Raw genomic sequence first — 22,886 nt, 5'->3', positions numbered from 1 at the left:
GCTTGAACCCAGGATGCGGAGGTTGCAGTGAGCCGAGATCGCAGCACTGTACTCCAGCCTGGGCAACAGAGTGAGATTCTGCCTATAAAAAAAGAATCTAGCCGGGCGTGGTGTCTCACACCTGTAATCCCAGCACTTTGGGAGGCCGAGGCAGGTGGATCACGAGGTCAGGAGATCGAGACCATCCTGGCTAACAGGGTGAAACCCCGTCTCTACTAAAAATACAAAAAATTAGCCGGGCGTGGTGGCGGGCGCCTGTAGTCCCAGCTACTTAGGAGGCTGAGATAGGAGAATGGCGTGAATCCGGGAGGCAGAGCTTGCAGTGAGCCGAGCCGAGATGGCGCCACAGCAAACAAGGAGAGAAAAAACAGACCCCGCCCTCAAAAAAAAAAAAAAAAAAAAAAAAAGAATCTAAGCATCTACATTAGGAAAGCAAGAAAATATGAGCAAATAAAACCCAAAGTAAACACACAACAGAAGAAATAGTAAAAAGAGAAATTAAACAAAACCAAAGGTGTTTATTTGAAAAGATCAATATATTTGATAAATGTACGGTACGCTAACTGAAAAAGAAAAAGAGAATAGAAATTACTAATATCATAAATATAAGTGGGAAAAATAAAAATGAAAAAGTTATGGGCAAAATCCAACATGCATTTATGATAAGAAACTGGAGGCCGGGCGCGGTGGCTCAAGCCTGTAATCCCAGCACTTTGGGAGGCCGAGGCGGGTGGATCACGAGGTCAGGAGATCGAGACCATCCTGGCTAACATGGTGAAACCCCGTCTCTACTAAAAAATACAAAAAAAAAAAAAAAGAAACTGGAGATAGACCTTCCTCTTTTTGAGAAGCAGTGTTTATAGGAAACCTGCCGCTAATATCATATTTAATAGTGAGAAACTAGATGCTTTCCTCGTAAGATGAGGAAATGGGCAAAGATGTCCCCTCTTACCACTCCTACTCAACAGATTATACTCAAAGTGTAACTAATGAGAGGAGAGGAGAGGGGAGGGGAGAAGAGATACAGATAGCGAAGGAAGAAATATCACTGTCTTTGTGGCATGTGACATGATTGTCTAAGTATAAAATCTCGCCAGGCACGGTGGCTCACGCCTGTAATCCCAGCACTTTGGGAGGCCGAGGCGGGCAGATCACGAGGTCAGGAGATCAAGACCATCCTAGCTAACACAGTGAAACCCCCTCTCTACTAAAAACACAAAAAATTAGCCGGGCGGGTGGGCGGGCCTGTATCCCAGCTACCGGGAGGCTGAGGCAGGAGAATGGCGGAACTCCGAGTATGGAGCTGGTGAGCCGAGATCAAGCCACTGCACTCCAGCCTGGGCCACAGAGCAAGACTCATCTCAAAATAAATATATATATATATATATATATATATACACACACACACACACACACACACACACACACACACACACACACAAAAGTCAACTGCTTTCTTACAGACTCACATTGGTGTAGTATAGACTCAATGAGTCACCTGGTTTTCAACAAGTGACCAATGGCAATTCAATGAAAAAAGACAGCCTTTGTCAACAGTGTTGGAAAAACTGAACATCCACAAGCAAAACACAATGAAAAAAACACGAATCTAGAAACAGACGTTACACCTTAAACAAAAACTGGCTCAAAATGGATCATAGATCTAAATGTAAAATCTAGGCCAGGAGCAGTGGCTCATGCCTGTAATCCCAGCACTCTGGGAGGCCATGGCAGGAGGACAGCTTGAAGTCAGGAGTTTTAGACCAGCCTGGGCAACTAAGTGGGAACCGATCTCTACAAAAAATACAAAAATTAGCCAGGTGTGGTGGTGCACACTTGTAGTCCCACCTACTCAGGAGGCTGAAGTGGGAGGAGTGCTTGCACCCAGGAGGTTGAGGCTGCAGTAAGCCAAGATTGCACTACTGCACTCTGGCCTGGGCAACAGAGGGAGACCTTGTCTCAGAAAAAAAAGTAAAGCTATAGGATACCTAAAAGTTAACAAAGAAGAAAACGTAGGTGACCCTGGGTTTGGTGATAAATTTTTAGATATAAGCAAAATCCACACAAAATAAATCAGTAAGTTTGACTTCATTAAAATGAAAAAGCTCCTCCTCTATGAAAGCTCTGTGTTAAGAGAATGAAAAAGACTCTAGAGCCTTTTGTGGTAGGGGTACCCATTTAAGGTGGGCCAATTTGCAAGTAACAGCATAAATGGGCTTAAGTAAAATTTATAAACAAGGACTATGTTGCCTCCAGAACATCAAAAGAACCTAGAAGATGCTGTGGGTAGTCAGAGGGACAATAGCTATTTCATAGTAGTGTCAGGGATGGAGCGGCCCTCCTTTTACCAAATGGTTTTTAGGAATTTAACCAAAACATAAAGATCTCTTATTTTATATGTGGAGCAATGGACTTTGTGTAAGCTCTATTTTTTTTCAGTATTTATGTATCCTGAATGAATGTCAAAACAATGTCCTCAGACAAGGCTGTCATTAATGTAATGTCATACCTGTGCTCCTGGAGAAAGGTGGATGCAGTTCAGATTTCGCATGCAAAGACTGCGATGGCAAGGCTGTTGAGGTTCCCTTGGGAAACTAGGTAAAGGTGTATAATCAGCCTTCAGAGGTAAAACTGCAAACTATAGCTAGTGGCTGTTGAAATAAGCACTAAACAGAACAGACATAAACAAATCCGTGAGATGGTGAGAAACAGAACAGACATACACAAATCTGTGAGATGGTGAGAAACAGAACAGACATATACAAATCTGTGAGACGGTGAAATCTGTGAGATCAGTTGGATGGTGTCAGTAATTTCCATGTGGGGTATTGGTATAGGGGCTTAATGAGTGCAACCACAGCATTAAGGTTGTGGTAATCCATTGTGGGTTGCCATTCATTCTTTGCAAGTTTAAGAAAGGCCAAAGTGTACTGTTAAAATGAGAAGCAATCACTTCCTCGCTAAATAGGTTTTATATAATATTTTTCAATACTTCAAGGCCCTGTTCAATTTATATTGAGCCATCATAACTAATTTAACTAGGGAGTAAGTTCCATAGGGTCTCATTCTGTCAAGCCAATTTGTAAGTGCCAAAGATTTCATTTAAATTTAATTTAAATTTCACTTATGACTCACTGGTTTAGCGTTCACCTGTTCACTCTGGGATATTTTAGGACACTGGGTGCCATGAACATGGGGAATTTAGGCACAGTTATGATGGTTAAGATGAGACATACTTATTTGTCCTCTATTTTATATTCAGTAACTCCCTTAAGATTATTAGGGGATACTTTGCTTAAATTTTAGTGGGTCTACCAGGTATAACCATAATTTGAGCCCTCATATTGGCTAATCCTATAGTGTGTCAATTAATACATTACATAAGATGTTAAAATTAATACAGAGCCTATGACAGAGAGGCTCTTTTATCTTTTTTGTTGTCTAAATTCCTTTAGTCTATTTGAAATTTCCAATTGGGTCAAATTGTGGACCTCTTTCTCAGCATGTTTTCTTTTGTTCCTTTCCTTCCAAACATGTTTGTTTTGTTTTTGTTTTTGTCCCTGGGTATATTTTGACAGCAAAATCCTCTCGACAGGGGAGGGGTGTTCTTTTCCCTCCAGAGAGCCACAAATCACTATTATCAGGCTTAGGGGCCTGTACCTCATGGCTGCTTTACAGAGTTTAAGGACCTAGGCCTTAAGCTGGCTTTGAATGAACCCTTTGCAATGCTGCAGAGGAACCATGAGTGTGCCCTATAATCCCGAGGGTCAGCATCCTTGCTGCAATAGAGCAACAGCAGCAGCACTTAAGGATCCTTGTGAGACCTGTGCTATTAGGAGTGTGGACTCAGCCCACCATCTAACAGCTGCCTTTCCCCCTCTCTTTTGTCTCTTTTTCAAAAATGACTGCTCTGGCAGGTAGTCTTTCCCATGAGCACCTTGTATGTCAGGTCAGCAGCAGTCACAGCTTCACTCCAAAACACACAGATAAGTCCAGGCCAAGAAACACTACCCAGGACCACTTTAAGGAGTATCCCAATCTCATATTCCTCTTCCTAAAAGCCAAGGAATTATCAAAACTGCCAACTCCAGTTGGCTAAACATAGAACCCAGACTTGGCAGGGCTCAACATGCAACACAGAGTAGCACAACTCAAAGTACTAGCTTCCCAGAAAGCAGCAGCTGAAAGTGCATGCTGGCCATCAAGCAACAGAGCAGGTAGCAATTCAGTGCAACAGACCCATGGGGTGACGGTCAATGTCTGAACACCACGTTCATGGTACCAATTGCTATGTTGTTCCAATGTTGACACTAATAACAGCATGGAAAACAGATACCAAAAGGGTATGAAAAGACTTACTACTGTGATCACTGAGGTCCTGGGGAAAGCAGGGCAGGCTGGTCAAGCAGGTGTGACATAGCTTCAGAGAGCAAAGAAAGCCTCCTGGCCTGGGTTTTTATTGTAGTTTGGGGGTGGGGCTGCAAGAGTTCCTGCTCAAGGGCAGGAGCTTCTGTGGTTTGAATTTCCTGCTCCCAGACTTTTTCAGCTTGCCCAGGTGTACAACATGAGGAGATGAGAGAAGGGTGAGGCTTATGATGTCCACAGCCAAAATCAAAACATGTGGAGTCCAACTACTCATTACAGAACCAACAAGAGTACAAAAAACATGCAGTTGAAATTGCTTGTTTTCATAAAAAGAAACACTGACAGTATGCTTAAGAAATTATTGAAAGGCCAGGCACAGTGCTTTATACCTATAACACCAGTGCTTTGACAGGCTGAGGCAGGAGGATTGCCTGAGCCCAGGCCAGGAGTTCAAGACTAGCCTGGGCAACATAGTAAGACTCCATCGCTACAAAAAATTTAAAAATTAGCCGGGAGTGGCAGGATACGCCTGTAGTCCCAGCTACTCAAGAGGCTGAGGTGGGAAGATCACTTGAGCCCAGGAGGTTGAGGCTGCAAAAAGCTATCATCACGTCATTGTACTCCAGCCTGGGCTGGGCAACAGAGCAAGACCCCATCTCAAAAAAAATAAAAAATTATCAAAAGTGAGCATTTGGGGGTGGCTAGAGCAAGTGCCCGGGCTTGGAGTGGACCAGGATATGCTGGCAGTGAGTCTTTTCAAATTACACTCAACTATTGTGGATGTTTTTCAAACTTCCACATGCATGATTTCTTTAAAATAAACAGCTAAGGCCAGGTGCGGTAGCTCACACCTGTAATCCCAGCACTTTGGGAGGCCAAGGCAGGTGAATCACAAGGTCAGGAGATCAAGACCATCCTGGCTAACATGGTGAAACCTCATCTCTACTAAAAATACAAAAAATTAACCGGGCATTGTGGCGGGCACCTGTAGTCCCAGCTACTCAGGAGGCTGAGGCAGGAAAATGGCGTGAACCCAGGAGGTAGAGGTTGCAGTGAGCCGAGATCGTGCCACTGCACTCCAGCCTGGGCAACAGAGAGAGACTCCATCTCGGGGAAAAAAAAAGCTAAATTTAAATAAGCCATATTTTACTACTTAATAATCTTCATTTTTAATCAACTTACTTTTGCTTTTTAAATTTTGATTTAAAATTTTCTATGTATGAAATAATTCTAAGACTTACTCCAGGCTTGGCGCGATGGCTCATGCCTGCAATCCCAGCACTTTGGGAGGCCAAGGCAGGTGGATCACGAGATCAGGAAATCAAGACCATCCTGGCCAACATGGTGAAACCTCATGTCTACTAAAATACAAAAAAATTAGCTGGACATGGTGGTGCATGCCTGTAGTCCCAGCTACTTGGGAGGCTGAGGCAGGGGAATTGCTTGAACCTGGGAGGCGGAGATTGCAGTGAGCTGGGATCGTGCCATTGCACTCCAGCCTGGCGACAGAGTGAGACTCCGTCTCAAAAAAAAAAAAAGACTGAATCCAGCTGGGTGTGGTGGCTCATATTAGGGAATTTTGGGAAGCCAAGTTGAGAGGATTGCTTGAAGCCAGGAGTTCAACACCAATCTGGTCAAGAAAGTGAGACCCTGTCTCTACAAAAAAGAATATATATAATTAGCTGGGCATGGTGGCTCATGTCTGTAATTCTAGTTACTCGGGAGGCAGAGGTGAAAGGAGTTCAGGGCTGCAGTGAGTTATGATTGTGCCACTGTACTCTAACTAGGACAACAGAGCGAGACCCTGTCTGGAAAAAAAAAAAAAAAAAAACTTAATACTTTAAACACTGACAGTTACAAAAGTGCAAAATTTTCAAATCTCTTTCTAACTATAATGACAAGGTGCATTATTATGTGTCCTACCATCTCACACTGGGAGGTGTTACTGGGAATGAGTAGCATATTATAATGCATTAGCGTTTTATCTTAGGTATGTTAGGATTTTCAAATATATATATATATAAGCTTTGAGTAGTTATTCTACCAAATAAAGAAGTTCAGGCCGGGTACGGTGGCTCATGCCTGTAATCCCAGCACTTTGGGAGGTCAAGGCTGGCGGATCATGAGGTCAGGAGATCAAGACCATCCTGCCTAATATGGTGAAATCCTGTCTCTACCAAAAATACAAAAAATTAGCCAGGCGTGGTGGCAGGTGCCTGCAGTCCCAGCTACTCAGAAGGCTGAGGCAGAAGAATGGCCTGAACCCGGGAGGCGGAGCTTGCAGTGAGCCAAGATCGCACCACTGCACTCCAGCCTGGGCGAGAGAGCGAGACTCCATCTCAAAAAAAAAAAAAAAAAGTTCAATTGCATTTCCCTTTTAGTTCAAGTGGAAATTCATTTGCAATAGGAATCATATGGACTTTGAGGTTTTTTTGTTTGTTTGTTTTTTGTATTTGTTTTTTTTTGAGACAGGGTTTTAATCTGTCACCCAGGCTGAATGAAGCACAGTGACTCAATTTTGACTCACTGCCACCTCTGCCTCCCAAGTTCAAGGGATCCTCCCATCTCAGCCTCCTGAGTAGCTGGGACTACACCCAGCTAAAATTACCACACTCGGCTAATTTTTTTTTTTTTTTTTTTCTGTAGAGACAGGGTTTCACGTTGCCCACGCTAGTCTCAAACTCCTGGGCTCAAGCAATCCACCTGCCTCAGCCTCCCAAAGTGCTGGGATTACAGGCATGAGCCACAATGCCTGGCCTCTTTTAAATTTCAAAATACTCTGGCCAGGCGCGGTGGTTCATGCCTGTAATCCCAGCACTTTGGGAGGCCGATGTAGGCGGATCATGAGGTCAAGTGATCAAGACCATCCAGGCTAACATGGTGAAACCCCATCTCTACCAAAAATACAAAAAAATTAGCTGGGCGTAGTGGCAGGAACCTGTAGTCCCAGCTACTCAAGAGGCTGAGGCAGGAGAATGGCGTGAACCCAGGAGGCGGAAGTTGCAGTGAGCCAAGATCGTGCCACTGCACTCCAGCCTGGGCGACAGAACAAGACTCCGTCTCAAAAAAAAAAAAAATTTTTCAAAGTACTCTATGACATGCACATACAAAAACCAATCTAAAAATGAAAAATGTACCTGAGAATGTAAATACATCCATCTCTTATCTTGAGGTTCTCTTGCCTAAAAGAAACAAATATTCTGTTTGGTTCCAGAATTTTCTTTCTTTCTTTCTTTTTTTTTTTTTAGAGATGGAGTCTTACTCTGTTGCCCAGGCTGGACTGCAGTGCACAATCTCGGTTCACCGTAACCTCCCCAGCAACCCAGGGTTCAAGCGATTCTCCTGCCTCAGCCTCCTAAGTAGCTGGGATTACAGGCGCCCACCAAAAATTACATGTCTGGTTAATTTTTATATGTTTAGTAGAGACAGGGTTTCACCAAGTTGGCCAGGCTGCTCTCGAACTTCTGACCTCAAGTGATCCCCCTGCCTCGGCCTCCCAAAGTGCTGAAATTAGAGGCGTGAGCCACCACACCCAGCCCGGTTTCAGAATTGTCTTGCCTTAGTTGCATCATACCTTTCAATCGATTTACATTTTCAAACCCAAGAAACAAAATTTAACACACTCACATATGGAATAACATTAAAAAGTGTTAACAGAAACTAGAAATTCAGCTGCTGTAATAGTCAGCAAATAAAGGAATCCAAAGGAAAAAAAAACACTAGCCTGGACAACAGTGAGGATCTACAAAAAATTTACAAATTAGCCATGTGTGACAGTGCACACCTGTAGTCCTAGGTACTTGAGAAGCTGAGGTAGGAGGATTGTTTGAGCCAACAAAGGTGTTCGAGGTTACAGTTAGCTATGATCACACCCCTGCACTCTAGTCTGGGTGACAGAGCAAGACTCTGACCAAAAAAAAAAAAAGGAAGAAAGAAAAGAAAAGAAAAGAAAAAAGAAAAGGAAGGAAAATCACACCTGTAATCCCAGCACTTTGGGAGGCCGAGGTAGGAGGACTGTTTGAGGCCAGCAGTTTGGGATCAGCCTGGCCAACAAAGTGAGAACCCATCTCTAAAACACACACACACACACACACACACACACACACTCACACTCTCTCTCTCTCTCTCTCTCTCTCTTCTCCCTCTCTCTCTCAAGTCAGCTCAGACTAGCAGCCTGCTTCCCCACAATTCAGAAGGAAAACCCACACTCAGAAAGCTAAACACATACACAAGCTTGGGGCCCACATTCTTACTGTTGGGCAACAACCCTTAGTGTGAGACAGTCCTTGGTGACAGAGGGCAGGGGCACCTGAGGAGCCAAAGGAATGAACTCTGGGAGCTCCACACACTCCCTCACCCCAGGTGACAGTGAAATCTCCCCTTCAATTGTCGTGAGGAAACTCTCAACTGGACTGAGATTAAGGTTCTGACCCAAATGAACTCCCCAATTCATTTATCCTGTGTCCAGGAGACAGATCTCCTGGCCTTTACAGACTTTCTCACTATAGAAAAATTACACTGAGTGCACCTACACAACAGATGCAAAACTCAAACCTAATGTCTAAAAATAGGCCCAAGGAAACCACAAGTATGCCCTCAGGAAGAGCATCACTCAATTCAGCCAATCCCCTAATGTGCATTCAGACCCCCAGTTTTCCAGTGCTCAGCAGCTTCTCTCAGTATAAAGGGCTCCTTTAGGCCAGGCGTGGTGGCTCACGCCTGTAATCCCAGCACTTTAGGAGGCCGAGGCGTGTGGATCACCAAGTCAAGAAATCGAGACCATCCTGGCCAACGTAGTGAAATCCCATCTCTACTAAAAATACAAAAAAAAAAAAAAATTAGCCGGGTGTCGTGGCGGGCGCCTGTAGTCCCAGCTACTTGGGAGGCTGAGGCAGGAGAATCTCTTGAACCCATGAGGCAGAGGTTGCAGTGACCCAAGATTGCGCCACTGCACTCCAGCCTGGCGACAGAGCGAGACTCCATCTCAAAAAAACAAAAAACAAAAACAAAGGGCACCTTCCACAGTAGGTATGAGCAGATAGGACACCTGCAGGGGAGGCTCCCTAGGAAGAAACAACTGGGCCTTCAATTACATCCCGTGGCAGACCCAAGGGTTGGCCTTAGAGCTTGGAGTCACTGACCTCAGTCTTCCAGTCCTCTTTGCTCTCCAGTCAAGTGACCTGCACCACTACTGATATTTAAATAAGACAAACCCAGTGTTTGAAGAAATCAAAGGGGAGGCTGAGGCAGGTGGATGACATGAGCCCAGAATGGAATTCCATGTGAAATCACCCAAAAGGAAAGAACAGACCTGAGGAACTTACTACACATGCTCAGAAGAAAAAGAGAGAAACAAAAATTTTTAATAAATGCAATATGATACTGGGATATTTTATTATTATTATTATTATTATTTGCTGTTTTTGAGACAAGGTGTGAGACCTTGCTCAGCCTGGAGTGCAGTGGCACAATCAAGGCTCAAGGCAGCCTCAACCCCCCCGACTCAAGCAAACCTCCTGCCTCAGCCTCTCAAGTAGCTGGGGCTACAAGTGCAGGTCATTACGCACAGCTTTTTTTTTTTTTTTTTTCCTACTAGAGATGAGGTCTCTCTATGTCATCTAGGCTGGTCTTGAACTCCTGAGCTCAAGTGATCCTGACTCAGTCTCCCAAAGTGCTAGGATTACAGGCGTGAGCCACCGCTCCCGGCTTGGTATTTTACTATTTTCTGAAATCTATCTCTTTCCTTCCCCTTTGGAAATATTTTACATCCACTCTAAATGTTTATTTTACTTTTTTATTTTTTATTTTTTTGAGACAGAGTCTCACTCTGTCGCCCAGACTGTAGTGCAGTGGCGCAATCTCAGTTCAACTGCAACCTCTGCCTCCTGGGTTCAAGCTATTCTCCTGCCTCAGCCTCCTGAGTAGCCAGGATTACAGACGTCCACCACCATGCCCGGCTAATTTTTTGTATTTTTTAGTAGAGACAGGGTTTCGCCATGTTGGCTAGGCTACAGGTCTCCTAATTACATATATTTTACATTTTTCGAGAATCAATTGAGTAAATCTTTTCAAGGTGAAAAGCCCAGGGAGGGGAAGTGCTGCGCTGGAAAGGACAGATCGCCCAGAAAAGTTTCCAAAAAGGATACTCAACCCAAAGGAGTTCCCATAGGATGTCAGGTCCCAGGATAGATACTGGCAAGAGAGACACAAGCATTTTACACGAGGTAGCTTCAGGTCCTTCTCCCCTGTTTTCCTCTCATGTAAATACCCAAAGCATACATTAAATCTTTTAAAAAGAACCATCCATTCCTCTGTACAAAAAGGATAATTAAAATACTGCGTCTGGTTGAAATGCCCCACAGAAGACAGTTAATAACGACGTTGTGAACTGGAGAGAAGACATCGGCATTTGAAAGGAATCTAGAAATTTAGGGATTTATTCCCAGCTCTGGGAAGAACCAGGCTGGAAGACAGGGTCGTGGATTTGAGATCTGGCTTCCCATACACTTGGAAACCTTGAGAAACGAGTCCTCCCTTGGGAAGAAAAGAGGGCCTGAGGACCCTACACAACACTGCTCCTCAAACGCACGAACCCCACGACTCAGGCAGGATTCCCCCCATGACCCTCCCGTGCCCCCGCACAATCTGGGGAGACGCGGGACTGCGGGCTCGGAGCTGCCCAGAGAGGGCTCCAGGGCTGGGGCCGCAGTAGCCGCGCAGGGACTGGACAGGACGCACGGGGTCCCGGCTGCTGGCCCAGCCCCACCCTGCGGCCAAAGAGACCGAGGGCCGAGCTGCGGCCAGGGGGACTCGGGTCCACAAACCCAGGAGACAACGGCGGGGAGGCCTGGGTCCCACCACAGCCAGATCCGGCTGGTTCCAACCCGCCCCTCTCCCCCATCTCAAGACGCTCAGCCCCGCACACTCACCATTTCCCAGACTCTGGGATGTCCTGGTGTCCTGTCTACTTCTCCCGCGGCCAGCACAGCTCCCACCACCACCCGAGAGGCCCTTTTGGGGTGAGGAGACCCCATAGCGGAGCTGAGCGGCTCGTAGAGACGTCCTCGCCGTTTGCGCAGCGTCCCCTCCGCCCGCCTTCCCGGCGGCGCCCCTGATTGGACGTTGCACTCTTGGACCTGCCTTTCTTGCCTGAGTGACAGCTGGTCGGGAAGTCGCGTCTCTAAGCAACCTGCATTCGTCTGGGGTCAGGAATCTGTTCCCCTGCCACGGATATTTGCATCTAAGCAGAATTTGTTAACGTACCCGGGGTCGGGCGCTGGTGTCTGCCTGCAGCTCCTTCTGAGCGCGGAGACACAAGCGTGCACAGCGCAGGAAATTCCAGGCTCAGTTTCCAGATAAAGAGAGGCTCTTTGTCCACAGCAAAAAGGGCGCCCGAGCCATGCCAGACTGGAGCGGGAGGGTCAGATGCTCCCAGGCTTAGCATAAGGCTTCGAGGTCATTCATGGGTTTCTAACTCTTGTTTACAAATACAGACACTTAGAGTGACTTCATCATACCTAACAAAGAGTCTGACTACGTTTTAATCTTTGACAACTGACAGGGTTTAGGGCATCATCCATCCCTTCCCTCCCCCGTCACACTTTGCTCTAGTGGGAAGTTTGGACCCCACAGCCTTAGTCTGAGAGAAGGAGTTCCTTTTTTTTTTTTTTTTTTTTCTGGTAGAGATGGTGGTGCGGGGGGAGGGGGGGTCTCACTATGTTGCACAGGCTAGTCTCAAACTCCCGGGCTCAGGCGATCCTCCTTGGCTTCCCAAAGTGAAGGGATTACAGGCGTGAACCACCATGCCCGGTGAGGAATTCTTTTCAGTTCAACCCAAAGCCATGAGATGTGTTCAGCAAAACTGAACACTGGAAGGATATTTATTTCGGACCAGTTTTTGACTGTGTCCCTAGAGAACTTTTGTGGGTCCTTTATGTTTGTTTGGTTTGTGGTTGTTTTTGAGACAGGGCCCCTTTGTCCCTCAGGCTGGAATGCAGTGGTGCAATCAGAGCTCACTGCAGCCTCGACCTTCTGGGTTCAAGCAATCCTCCCACCTCAACCACCTGAGTAGCTGGAACCTCAGGCACGTGCCACCATGCTTGACTAATTTCTTTCTTTTTATTTTTATTTTCTAGAAACAGGGTCTCACTATTTTGCCCAGGCTGATCTTGAACTCCTGGGCTCAAGTGATCTGCTGTCCTCTGCCTCCCAAAGTGTTAGGATTACAGGCGTGAAGCACCGCACCCAGCCCCTAGAGAACTTTGAAATGTAAATGGCTATGATATCCATAAGGCAATTAATTCCTATTTTGACTGAGATTATTAAAAAAAACATAAAAGGTTATGTAAAGTTGGCATGTACCAGTAAACTCAATATACTTAAGATACTGGATCAAAACTACTAATGGGCTGAGCATGATGGCTCACACCTGTAGTTCCAGCACTTTAAGAATCTAAGGGCTGCTTGAGCCCAGGAGTTTGAGACCAGCCTGGGCAACATAGTCAGAACCCCCCCCATCTCTAAGAAAAATTTTAAAAATTAGCAGGGCATGGTGGTGCACACCTGTAGTCCCAGCTACTGGGGAGGCTGAGGCCCGAGGATCGTTTGAACCCAGGAGACCAAGGCTACAGTGAACTGTGATCCTGCATTCCAACCTGGGTGACAGAGTGAGACCCTGTTGGAAGGAAGGAGGGAAGGAGGGAAGGAGGGAAGGAAGGAAGGAGGGAAGGAGGGAAGGAGGGAGGGAAGGAGCGAAGGAGGGAAGGAAGGAAGGAAGGAAGGAAGGAAGGAAGGAAGGAAGGAAGGAAGGAAAAAGGAAACCCCTGTAGCCTTTGACTGTCACTGTCCTATCTTCTCATCTTCCTCCTCCAAGCCTCTGTCTTAAGCAACCATTAATTTACTTTGGGTTGCTATATAGCTTTCCCATTCTAGACTTGGAATGGAATCATATACTATGTGTTCTTTGTGATTAACTTCATTCACTTAGCATAACTGTTTCAAGGGACATTTACATTGAAGTTTGTATCAATACTTCATTTGTTGTTTACAGTGAAACAATATTTCATTGTATGGATATAGCTCATTTTGTTTATCCATTCATCCATTAATAGGTATTTGGTTTGTTTCCGCCTTTTAGCTGTTATTAATAAGGTTGCTATAAACATCCATTGTACAAGTTTTTCTGTAGACATAGGATTTCATTTCTCTTGGGAATACACTCAGGCGTGGAATCAATGGATTACATGGTAATTCTATCTTTAATAGTTGAAGAGCTGCCAGACTCTTCTCCTCTCCTTTGGGAAATTCTATTACACACATATTGGTGAACTAAATAGTGTTCTGCATATTTCTCAGGCTCTGTTCATTTTTCTGTTTTTTGTTTTTGTTTTTAAGATGTAGTCCTGGGCTGTGCATAGTGGCTCACACCGGTAATCCTAGCACTTTGGGAGGCCAAGGCGGGCAGATCACAAGGTCAGGAGATCGAGACCATCCTGGCTAACATGGTGAAACTCCGTCTCTACCGAAAATACAAAAAATTAGCCGGGCGTGGTGGCAGGCGCCTGTAGTCCCAGCTACTCGGGAGGCTGAGGCAAGAGAATGGCATGAACCCAGGAGGCGGAGTTTGCAGTGAGCCGAGATCGTGCCACTGCACTCCAGCCTGGGCAACAGAGCAAGACTTGGTCTCAAAAAAAAAAAAAAAGATGTAGTCCTGTTATGTTACCCAGGCCGGACTGCTTCAGTCTCCCAAGTAAGTGGGTCTACAGGTGTGCACTAGCGTGCCCAGTTTAAAGAAATAATTTCTTAAATCAGTGTTTGGCATTTTGCAGATCCCCTCTCCTTCCCCCAAGAAAATCTTTTTTTTTTTTTTTTGAGACGCAGTTTCACTCTTGTTACCCAGGCTAGAGTGCAATGGCACGGTCTCGGCTCACTGCAACCTCCGCCTCCCAAGTACAAGTGATTCTCCTGGCTCAGCTTCCCAAGTAGCTGGGATTACAGGCACCTGCCACCATGCCCGGCTAATTTTTTTGTATTCTTAATAAAGATGGGGTTTCACCATGTTGGCCAGGCTGGACTTGAACTCCTGACCTCAGGTGACCCACCTGCCTCAGCCTCCCAAAGTGCTGGGTTTGCAAGCATGAGCCACCATGCCTGGCCCAAAAAATCTTATTCTCCAGCTGTCTCCCGAAAACCAGTAGGCCTACAGTCTACACTATACCTTCGTTAAATTCCTAGATCTCTTCCCAGTTGATTTTCACTTCTTTTTTGAGACAGACTCTCACCCTGTCGCCCAAGCTGAAGTGCAGTGGCAAAATCTTGGCTCACTGCAACCTCCGCCTCCTGGGTTCAAGCGATTCTCCTGCCTCAGCCTCCTGAGTAGCTGAGACTAAGGTTCCCGTCACCACTCTGGCTAATTTTTGTATTTTTAGTAGAGACCAGGTTTCACCATGTTGGCCAGGCTGGTCTTGAACTACTGACCATACGTGATCTGCCCGCCTCAGCCAAGGTGGAACCAACCCAATTGTCCATCAAGGAATGAATGAATCAACTAAATGTGGCCTATCCATACAATGGAATATACACACACACACACACACACACACGCAGACACACACACACACAGATATGATTTGCAAAATTTTCTTCCATATATATACTGATCCAAAATCAATTTCCTTCCAATGTAAAGTATACATGTGGTTGGTTTGAGAAGAGCCCAGTGCCCAGGCTAGGGTTGTAGGGTTCAAACTCCGCATCAAAGCCAAGTGCTCAGGTGTTATAGTGATTCCTTTTCTAAAGTGCCTCGATGAGTAGAGGTGGGAAAGGGATGTGTGGAAGCCTCAAGACCATCAACAGTAAAAGTTAAAATGGATAGGATGAGGTCATTTTAAGTGTCTGTGTTTGTAAACAAGGGCCACAGTTCTTTTTGTTTTGCTTTTTTGAAAATAAAAAAAAACACTGCCTGGTTTCTCAAAGAAGGTCACTACATAATGATAAACAGGTCAATTCAGCAAGAGCATATAAAAGTTGTAAATATATTTGCACCCAACACTGCAGCACCCAGATATAGAAGTAGAGAATACTTCCAAACTCAATCTACAAGGCCGCTATTACCCTGATGCCAAAACCAGACAAAGACACACCAAAAAAAGAAAACTATAGGCCAATATCACTGATGAATGTTGATGCAAAAATCCTCAACAAAATGCTAGCAAACTGAATTCAACAACACATTAAAAATACAATGTATCGTGACCAAGTGGGATTTATCCCAGGGTGCAGGGTTGGTTCAACATATGCAAATCAATTAATGTGAGACATCGTATCAACAGAATGAAGGACAAAGACCATACTATCATTTCAATGGATGCTCAAAAAGCATTTGATAAAATTCAACATCTCTTCATGATAAAAACCCTCAAAAAACTGAGTATAGAAGGAACATGCCTCAACATAATAAAACCCATATGTGGGCCAGGTGTGGTGGTTCATGTCTGTCATCCCAGCACTTTGGGAGGCCGAGGTGGGTGGATCATTTGAGGTCAGGAGTTCGAGACTATCCTGGCTAACATGATGAAATGCTGTCTCTACTAAAAATACAAAAAATTAGCGGGGTGTGGTGATGGGCGCCTGTAGTCCCAGCTACTCGGGAGGTTGAGGCAGGAGAATGGTGTGAACCCAGGAGGTGGAGCTTGCAGTAGCTGAGATCGCGCCACTGCACTCCAGCCTGGGAAACAGAGCAAGACTCTGTCTCAAAAAAAAACAAAACACCGGCCGGGCGCGGTGGCTCAAGCCTGTAATCCCAGCACTTTGGGAGGCCGAGACGGGTGGATCACGAGGTCAGGAGATCGAGACCATCCTGGCTAGCACGGTGAAACCCCGTCTCTACTAAAAAATACAAAAAACTAGCCGGGCGAGGTGGCGGGCGCCTGTAGTCCCAGCTACTCGGGAGGCCGAGGCAGGAGAATGGCGTAAACCTGGGAGGCGGAGCTTGCAGTGAGCTGAGATCCGGCCACTGCACTCCAGCCTGGGCGACAGAGTGAGACTCCGTCTCAAAAAAAAAAAAAAAAAAAAAAAAAAACACCTTATATGACAGACCCATACTGGATAGGCAAAAACTGAAAGCCTTTCCTCTAAGATCAAGAACACAACAAGGATGCCCACTTTGCCACTGTTATTTAACATAGTACTAGCTGAAGCAATCAGACAAAAGAAAGAAATAAAGGGCATCCAAATGGGAAAGGAAGAAAGCAAATTATCCTTGTTTGCAAATGATATAATCCTATATCTGGAACAAACTAAAGACTCCACCAACCAGCACTTTGGTAGGCCAAGGCGGGCGGATCACAAGGTCAGGAGTTTGAGACCAGCCTGGCCAATATGGTGAAACCTCATCCCTACTAAAAATACAAAACTTAGCTGGGCATGGTGACGTGCACCTGTACTCCCAGCTACTCAGGAGGCTGAGGCAGAAGAATTGCTTGAACCCAAGAGGCGGGGTTGCAGTGAGCCGAGATCGTACCACTGCACTCCAGCCTGGGCGACAGAGACTCTGTCTCAAAAAATAAAAATAAAAAAGACTCCACCAAAAAACTATTAGAACTGATAACTCAACTCAGTAAAGTTCCAGGATACAAAATCAACATACAAAAATCAGTAGCATTTCTATATGCCAACAGCAAACAATTTTAAAAAGAAGTCATTAAAGTAATCCCATTTATAATAGCTACAAATAAAATTAAATACCTAGGAATTAACTTACCCAAAGAAGTGAAAGATACCTACAATGAAAGCTATAAGACATTGATGCGGCCGGGCGCGGTGGCTCAAGCCTGTAATCAGCACTTTGGGAGGCCAAGGCAGGTGAGGATCCACGAGGTCCAGGAAGGTCAGAGACCACCATCCCACAAGCTAACACAGGTGAAACCAAATCTCTACTAAAATACAAAACAGCAGTGGTGGTGGGCTGTAGTCCCAGCTACTCTGGAGGCTGAGGCAGGAGGAGTAAGCTTAAGCCAGGGGCCGGGCTTGCAGTGAGCTGAGATCCAGCCACTGCACTCCAGCCACAGGCAGTAGGAACTCGTCTGAAAAAAAAGAACTGATGATGCAAGAAATTGAAGAGGACACAAAAAATGAAAAGATACTCATGTTCATGCATTGGAAGAATCACTATTGTTAAAATGTCCACACTAACTAAAGCAATCTAGAGATTTAATGCAATCCCAATCAAAATACCAATGACGCTCTTCACAGAAATAGAAAAAACCATCCTAAGATGTATGTGGAACCAAAGAAGACCCAGAATAGCCAAGCTATCCTAAGCAAAAAGTACAAAACTGAAGGAATCATATTACCTGACTTTAAATTATTTAAATATGACTATAAATCATATTATCTAACTTTAGACCTACAGTAACCATAATGGCATGGTACTGGAATAAAAACAGACGCAAAGATCAGTGGAACAGAACAGAGAAGCCAGAAATAAATCCATACATCTATGGTGAAGTCATTTTTGACAAAGGTGCCAAGAACATACACTGGGAAAACGACAGTCTCTTCAGTAAAGAGACTGGGGAAACTGGATATCCATATGCAAAATAATGAAACAGACCCCTCTCTCTCACCATACACAAAAAGCAAATCAAGATCAGTTACAGACTCAAATCTAAGACCTTAAACTATGAAACTACTAAAAGAAAATATAGGGAAATTCTCCAGAACATTGGAGTGGGCAAAGATTTCTTGAGTAATATCCTACAAGCACAGGCAACCAAAGCAAAAGTAGATAAAGGGGTCACATTAAGTAAAGAGCTTCTGTACAACAAAGTGAAAAGACAAGCTACAGAATGGGAGAAAATATTTGCAGACTACCCATCTGACAAGGAATTAGTAACCAGAATATAGGCCAGGCGTGGTGACTCACGCCTGTAATCCCAGCACTTTGGGAGGCCGAGGAGGGAGGATCACGTGGTCAGGAGTTTGAGACCAGCCTGACCAACATGGAGAAACCCTGTCTCTACTAAAAATACAAAATTAGCTGGGCGTAGTGGCACATGCCTGCAATTCCAGCTACTCCGGAGGCTGAAGCAGGAGAATCGCTTGAACCCGTGAGGCGGAGGTTGTGGTGAGCTGAGATTGCACCATTCCACTCCAGCCTGGGCAACAAGAGGGAAACTCCATCTCAAAAAAACAAAAACAAAAACAACTTTTTTAAAAAACCCAGAATATATAAGGAGCTCCAAAAAAATCTATAGAAAAAAAATCCAATAATCGGATTAAAAATGGGCAAAAGATCTGAAAAGACATTTCTCAAAAGAAGGCATGCAAATGGCAAACAGTTATACGAAAAGGCCAACATCATTGATCATCAGAGAAATGCAAATCAAAACTATTATACAATGAGATATCATCTCACCCCTGTTAAAATGACTTTTATCCAAAAGTCAGGCAGTAACAAATGCTGGAGAGGATGTGGAGAAAAGGGAACCTTTGTACACTGTTTTTCAGTTTTCTTGAACTGCCAGGCTTGGGTGGGTTTTTTTTTGACTTTCAGTATAGTTTTTCTCCCTTCTGTAGTCTGAGAGAATCCAGAAGGCAAGAATCAATACCCCTCAACACCAGCAAATGATTAGGTGACCCCAAGTATCCCCAAAGGAATGGAAACTGGGGTTGGGGAAGAAAAGCTGAGTGCCCCAGGGGTTCGTTATTTATTTGAGGGGGATACCAGGAGACTCTTTCCAGCCCAGGGTATCCAGCTGCTCCCCTGAGAGGCCCCAAACCCCATCTCTGAGAAGATAACCCAGGAGCCCATAATTCACTAGATCCTCCAAGAGACTTGGCAGCTGTGGGCATCCTGGGTCAGCCTCAGGCAGTTCTGAAATCCAGGACCAGGGAAGGATAGAGGGTGGGCTGAGGACACATCACCCCCTCAAGTTTCCAAAAAGGAACCTCAACCCAAAGACATTCTGATAAGCTGTCTGTGCCTAGGGAAGATGAAAGGAGAGGCACAAAGGTTTTTTACGGTAGAGCGCTAGGTGCTTCCTCTCTGCTTTCCTCTCAGAGGAAAAGTCCACAAAGAGAAAACAAATCTCTCAAAAAGAGCCATCCATTGCTTTGTAGGGAAAAATGAATAAACAATTCTAATACCGTGTTTGTTGAAAATGTAGAATGAAGGACAAAACGCTGATAAAGTTGGCTGGATGTGGTGGCTCACGCCTATAATTCCAGCACTTTGTGAGGCTGAGGTGGGCAGATCACGAGGTTAAGAGATCGACACCATCCTGGCCAACATGGTGAAACCCCATGTCTACTAAAATTTTAAAAATTAGCTGAGCGTGGTGGTGCGCGCTTGTAATCCCAGCTACTTGGGAAGCTGAGGCAGGAGAATCGCTTGAACCCAGAAGGCAGAGGTTGCAGTGAGCTGCGATTACACCACTGCACTCCAGCCTGGCGACAGAGCGAGACTCCGTCTCAAACAAACAAAAAGCCAACGATATCCTTTGTTTTATAGAGAAAAACGAATAAGTAATTCTAATACTGTATTTGTTGGAAATGTAGAATGACGGACAAAAAACTGATAAAGTTGTGAATTGGAGAGGGAAAGCTGGTCTTTGGAAATGCAGGGAGGAATTTATTCCCAGCCCCTGTATGAGGGCCGGGGTCGTGTCTTTGGGACCCTGCTTCCCACACGTTTAGAAGACCTGGAGGGAAACCAGTACCCCAGGGAAAGATGAGGGACTGAGGATCCCACAGGCCACAGCTCCTCCCACACGAACCCCACACCCGAGGCGGGATTTCCCCCCATGACTCTCCGGTGACCACGGCACAATCTGGAGACATGCGGGGCTGCGGGTGCGGGGCTGGGGCCACAGGCGCCACGCACGGATGGGACAGGACGCCCGGGGTCCCGGCTGCCGGCTCAGACCCACCTTGCAGCCGAGGCGTCCGGAGCAGGGGGACTCAAGTCCCAGACCCCGAAGTCGCCGCGGGGAGGCCCGGGTCCTTCCACAGCTGGATCCGGCCGATTCCAACCAGCCCCTCCTCCAAGTCTAGGGACTCCAGGCCCCGCACACGCACCGTATTCTGGCTTTCAGGTGACCTGGCTTCCTTACTACGCTACGCCTCCCTTGGTCAGAGCTAGTCACAGCGCGACAGAGGCTGCAGCGGCGCCACCTGTGGCGTCCTCGGCAGAAACGACCTGCCCCGTTGACTTGTTTACCGTTGCCCAGGCATCCTGGCGGCGCACCTGATTGGACTGTTCAGAGCACGCCCCAGCGCCGCTGATTGGATAGATTCGGGCTCCACCCCCTGCGTCATAGAAGTCATCTAATAGGTGGCAGAAGGGAGCCGGATTGATAAGCTGTAGCGGCAGCCAATAGCAGGCCCAGCTTCCTCCTGGCAACCAAACCAGGGTCTGCTGGAGGCATCAACACAATTGTCCACAAGGTTTCCAGAACTACTACTGGCCTTTTCCTGTACTCGGTGGGCCCTTTCTGCCTCTTCCAGGTCACAGATGTGCACAAGAAATTACAGACTCAGTGTCCAATGGGGACATCTCCTTCCCTCAGAGCAAGAGGGAAGCCGAGTCCAAACCAGGCCACACTGGAACAGTGGGGAGGGCCTGATGTCCTCCAGGGATCAGGAATTTGGGATGGGGCAGTTGGTGCCATGGCCAAGCCATTCTCTCACCTTATCTCTCAGTCTACTCATTTTCAGCCCAGAAAAAACAAACAAAACCAAACAACCACCGAAAAAAAAATATGCCAACATGGGAATAAAATAAAGGCATGGAAAAATTATTAAATGCATAGTTATATGGCAGCATTATTCCATAAGGCAATCAAAAGGAAAGCAAACATTTGAACTAGCTCAGGCAAGCAGCCTTTTTCACCCACAGTTCACATGGAAAACCTGCATTCAGGTTTAACACAATCTTGGAAGTCAGACTGACTACTAAAATGGATGCCCAGAGTCAATCAGACCCTCCTGATGAGGTAGGGAAACCTAAGGATTTAACTCTGGGAGCTCAACATGCCCTCATGTACCCTCCACACAGTGTGGAAAAGCTGCCTCCTTCAAGACCTTCATTTACACCTGCAGGGGACTCTTACCTACAGTCAGTTTAAGGTTCTAACCTACATAAACTATCAACTACATACATCCTTTCTCCAGGAGACAACCAAAATGAGTCTTTATCTGAGCCTGACCATCCCAGATTTACTTCATATATACAAATTACAGTTGGACCAACGTGCCAAAACACGTTGCCCAGAAAATAATCACAGCCCGATAAAGGACAGAACACCCCAAGCATGTCTTCACATGAATCTTTTGCTTTCCAAGGCTCTGCTTCTCAGAATCTGCACCCCTATAGCTGTTCTGAGCAACCAGAGGCCACCTACAGAGACAGCAGGCTGCCCAGAAAGCCACATGGGGAGTTCCATTTCCCTCCCTTTGCAGGCTCCAGACTGGCCTCAGGTTGGAGTCACTACAAGGAGTTCCACTGACTCCCTTTCCGGAAAATGACTCAAACCAGTTTTCTGGAGGACTGTATGCAATGATAGACATTAAGATTACATGTTCAATTTGCTTTTATTTACATGATTTACCTTTTTTGTTTGTTTTTGAGAAAGGGTCTTGGTCTGTCACCCATGCTTAATCTTGACTCACTGCAACCTCCACCTCCCGGGCTCAAGCGATCCTTCCACCCCAGCCTCCTGAGTAGCTGGGACGACAGGTGTGCACCAACATGCTTGGCTAATATTTAAATTTTTTGTAGAAATGAGGTCTCACTATATTGCCCAGGCTGGTCTCAAACTCCTGAATTAAAGCAATTCTCCTGACTCAGTCTCCCAAAGTGCTGGGATTACAGGCGTGAGCCACTGTGCCTGGCTGATTTAACTTTTCATAGGTTAAGAAAGTGATTAACCCTGTGAACCATGGTTGGACTTCACTGACTCTCAAAACTTGTCGCTAATTATTTTTATTTTATTTCATTTTATTTTGAGACAGAGTTTTGCTCTTTTTGCCCAGGTTGGACTGCAATGGCGCGATTTCGGCTCACCACAACCTCCGCCTTCTGGGTTCAAGTGATTCTCCTGTCTCAGCCTCCCAAGTAGCTGGGATTACAGGCATGCACCACCACCCTGGCTAATTTTGTATTTTTAGTAGAGACAGGGTTTCTCCATGTTGGTCAGGCTGGTCTTGAACTCCCGACCTCAGGTGATCTGCCCGCCTCCGTCTCCCAAAGTGCTGGGATTACAGGCATGAGCCACAGTGCCCAAAGCAAATTGTTAATTTAATTTTATGTTGCCTTAACATCCATTTTAAATACAAGTGTAACTTTCTCATACCAGAAGGGGTTTATTCACTGTTAACAGTTTCCAGTTCTCCACCTCCTCCCAGTTCCTCAATGTAGTGATTCCATATATCTGCATTAGACAACTGATTCCCAGTGACCACCTCACTATAGGACAGCTAGATGTAACATTCTCACTGACCCCACTGAATCCCCACGCTTC

At 45.7% G+C, this 22,886-nt stretch overlaps 1 protein-coding gene across 10 annotated transcripts in view; it reads right to left on the bottom strand.

Moving 5' to 3' along the window:
* Positions 1 to 21,988, bottom strand: part of ZNF709 (zinc finger protein 709) — a 28,826-nt gene extending 6,838 nt beyond the window's left edge. The window contains exons 1-3 of one of the 10 annotated variants that reach the window (XM_031659856.1): positions 20,295 to 21,988; positions 7,503 to 7,547; positions 2,510 to 2,666 (exon numbers count right to left, since the gene is read on the bottom strand). In XM_031659856.1, coding sequence (XP_031515716.1) covers positions 2,510 to 2,551 — 42 coding nt within the window. In that variant the 5' untranslated portion in view covers positions 2,552 to 2,666; positions 7,503 to 7,547; positions 20,295 to 21,988. Of the gene's footprint in view, positions 1 to 2,509; positions 2,667 to 4,359; positions 4,847 to 7,502; positions 7,548 to 10,516; positions 11,271 to 11,294; positions 12,023 to 20,294 lie in introns of those variants that run through there. The other 9 variants (XM_031659857.1, XM_021930737.2, XM_021930738.2 and 6 more) reach the window with 9 other exon arrangements.
* Positions 21,989 to 22,886: the final 898 nt, after the last annotated feature.

Source organism: Papio anubis, chromosome 20, assembly GCF_008728515.1.
Source record: "Papio anubis isolate 15944 chromosome 20, Panubis1.0, whole genome shotgun sequence".
Lineage (NCBI taxonomy): Eukaryota > Metazoa > Chordata > Mammalia > Primates > Cercopithecidae > Papio > Papio anubis.
This window is presented reverse-complemented; position numbering and strand designations above follow the sequence as displayed.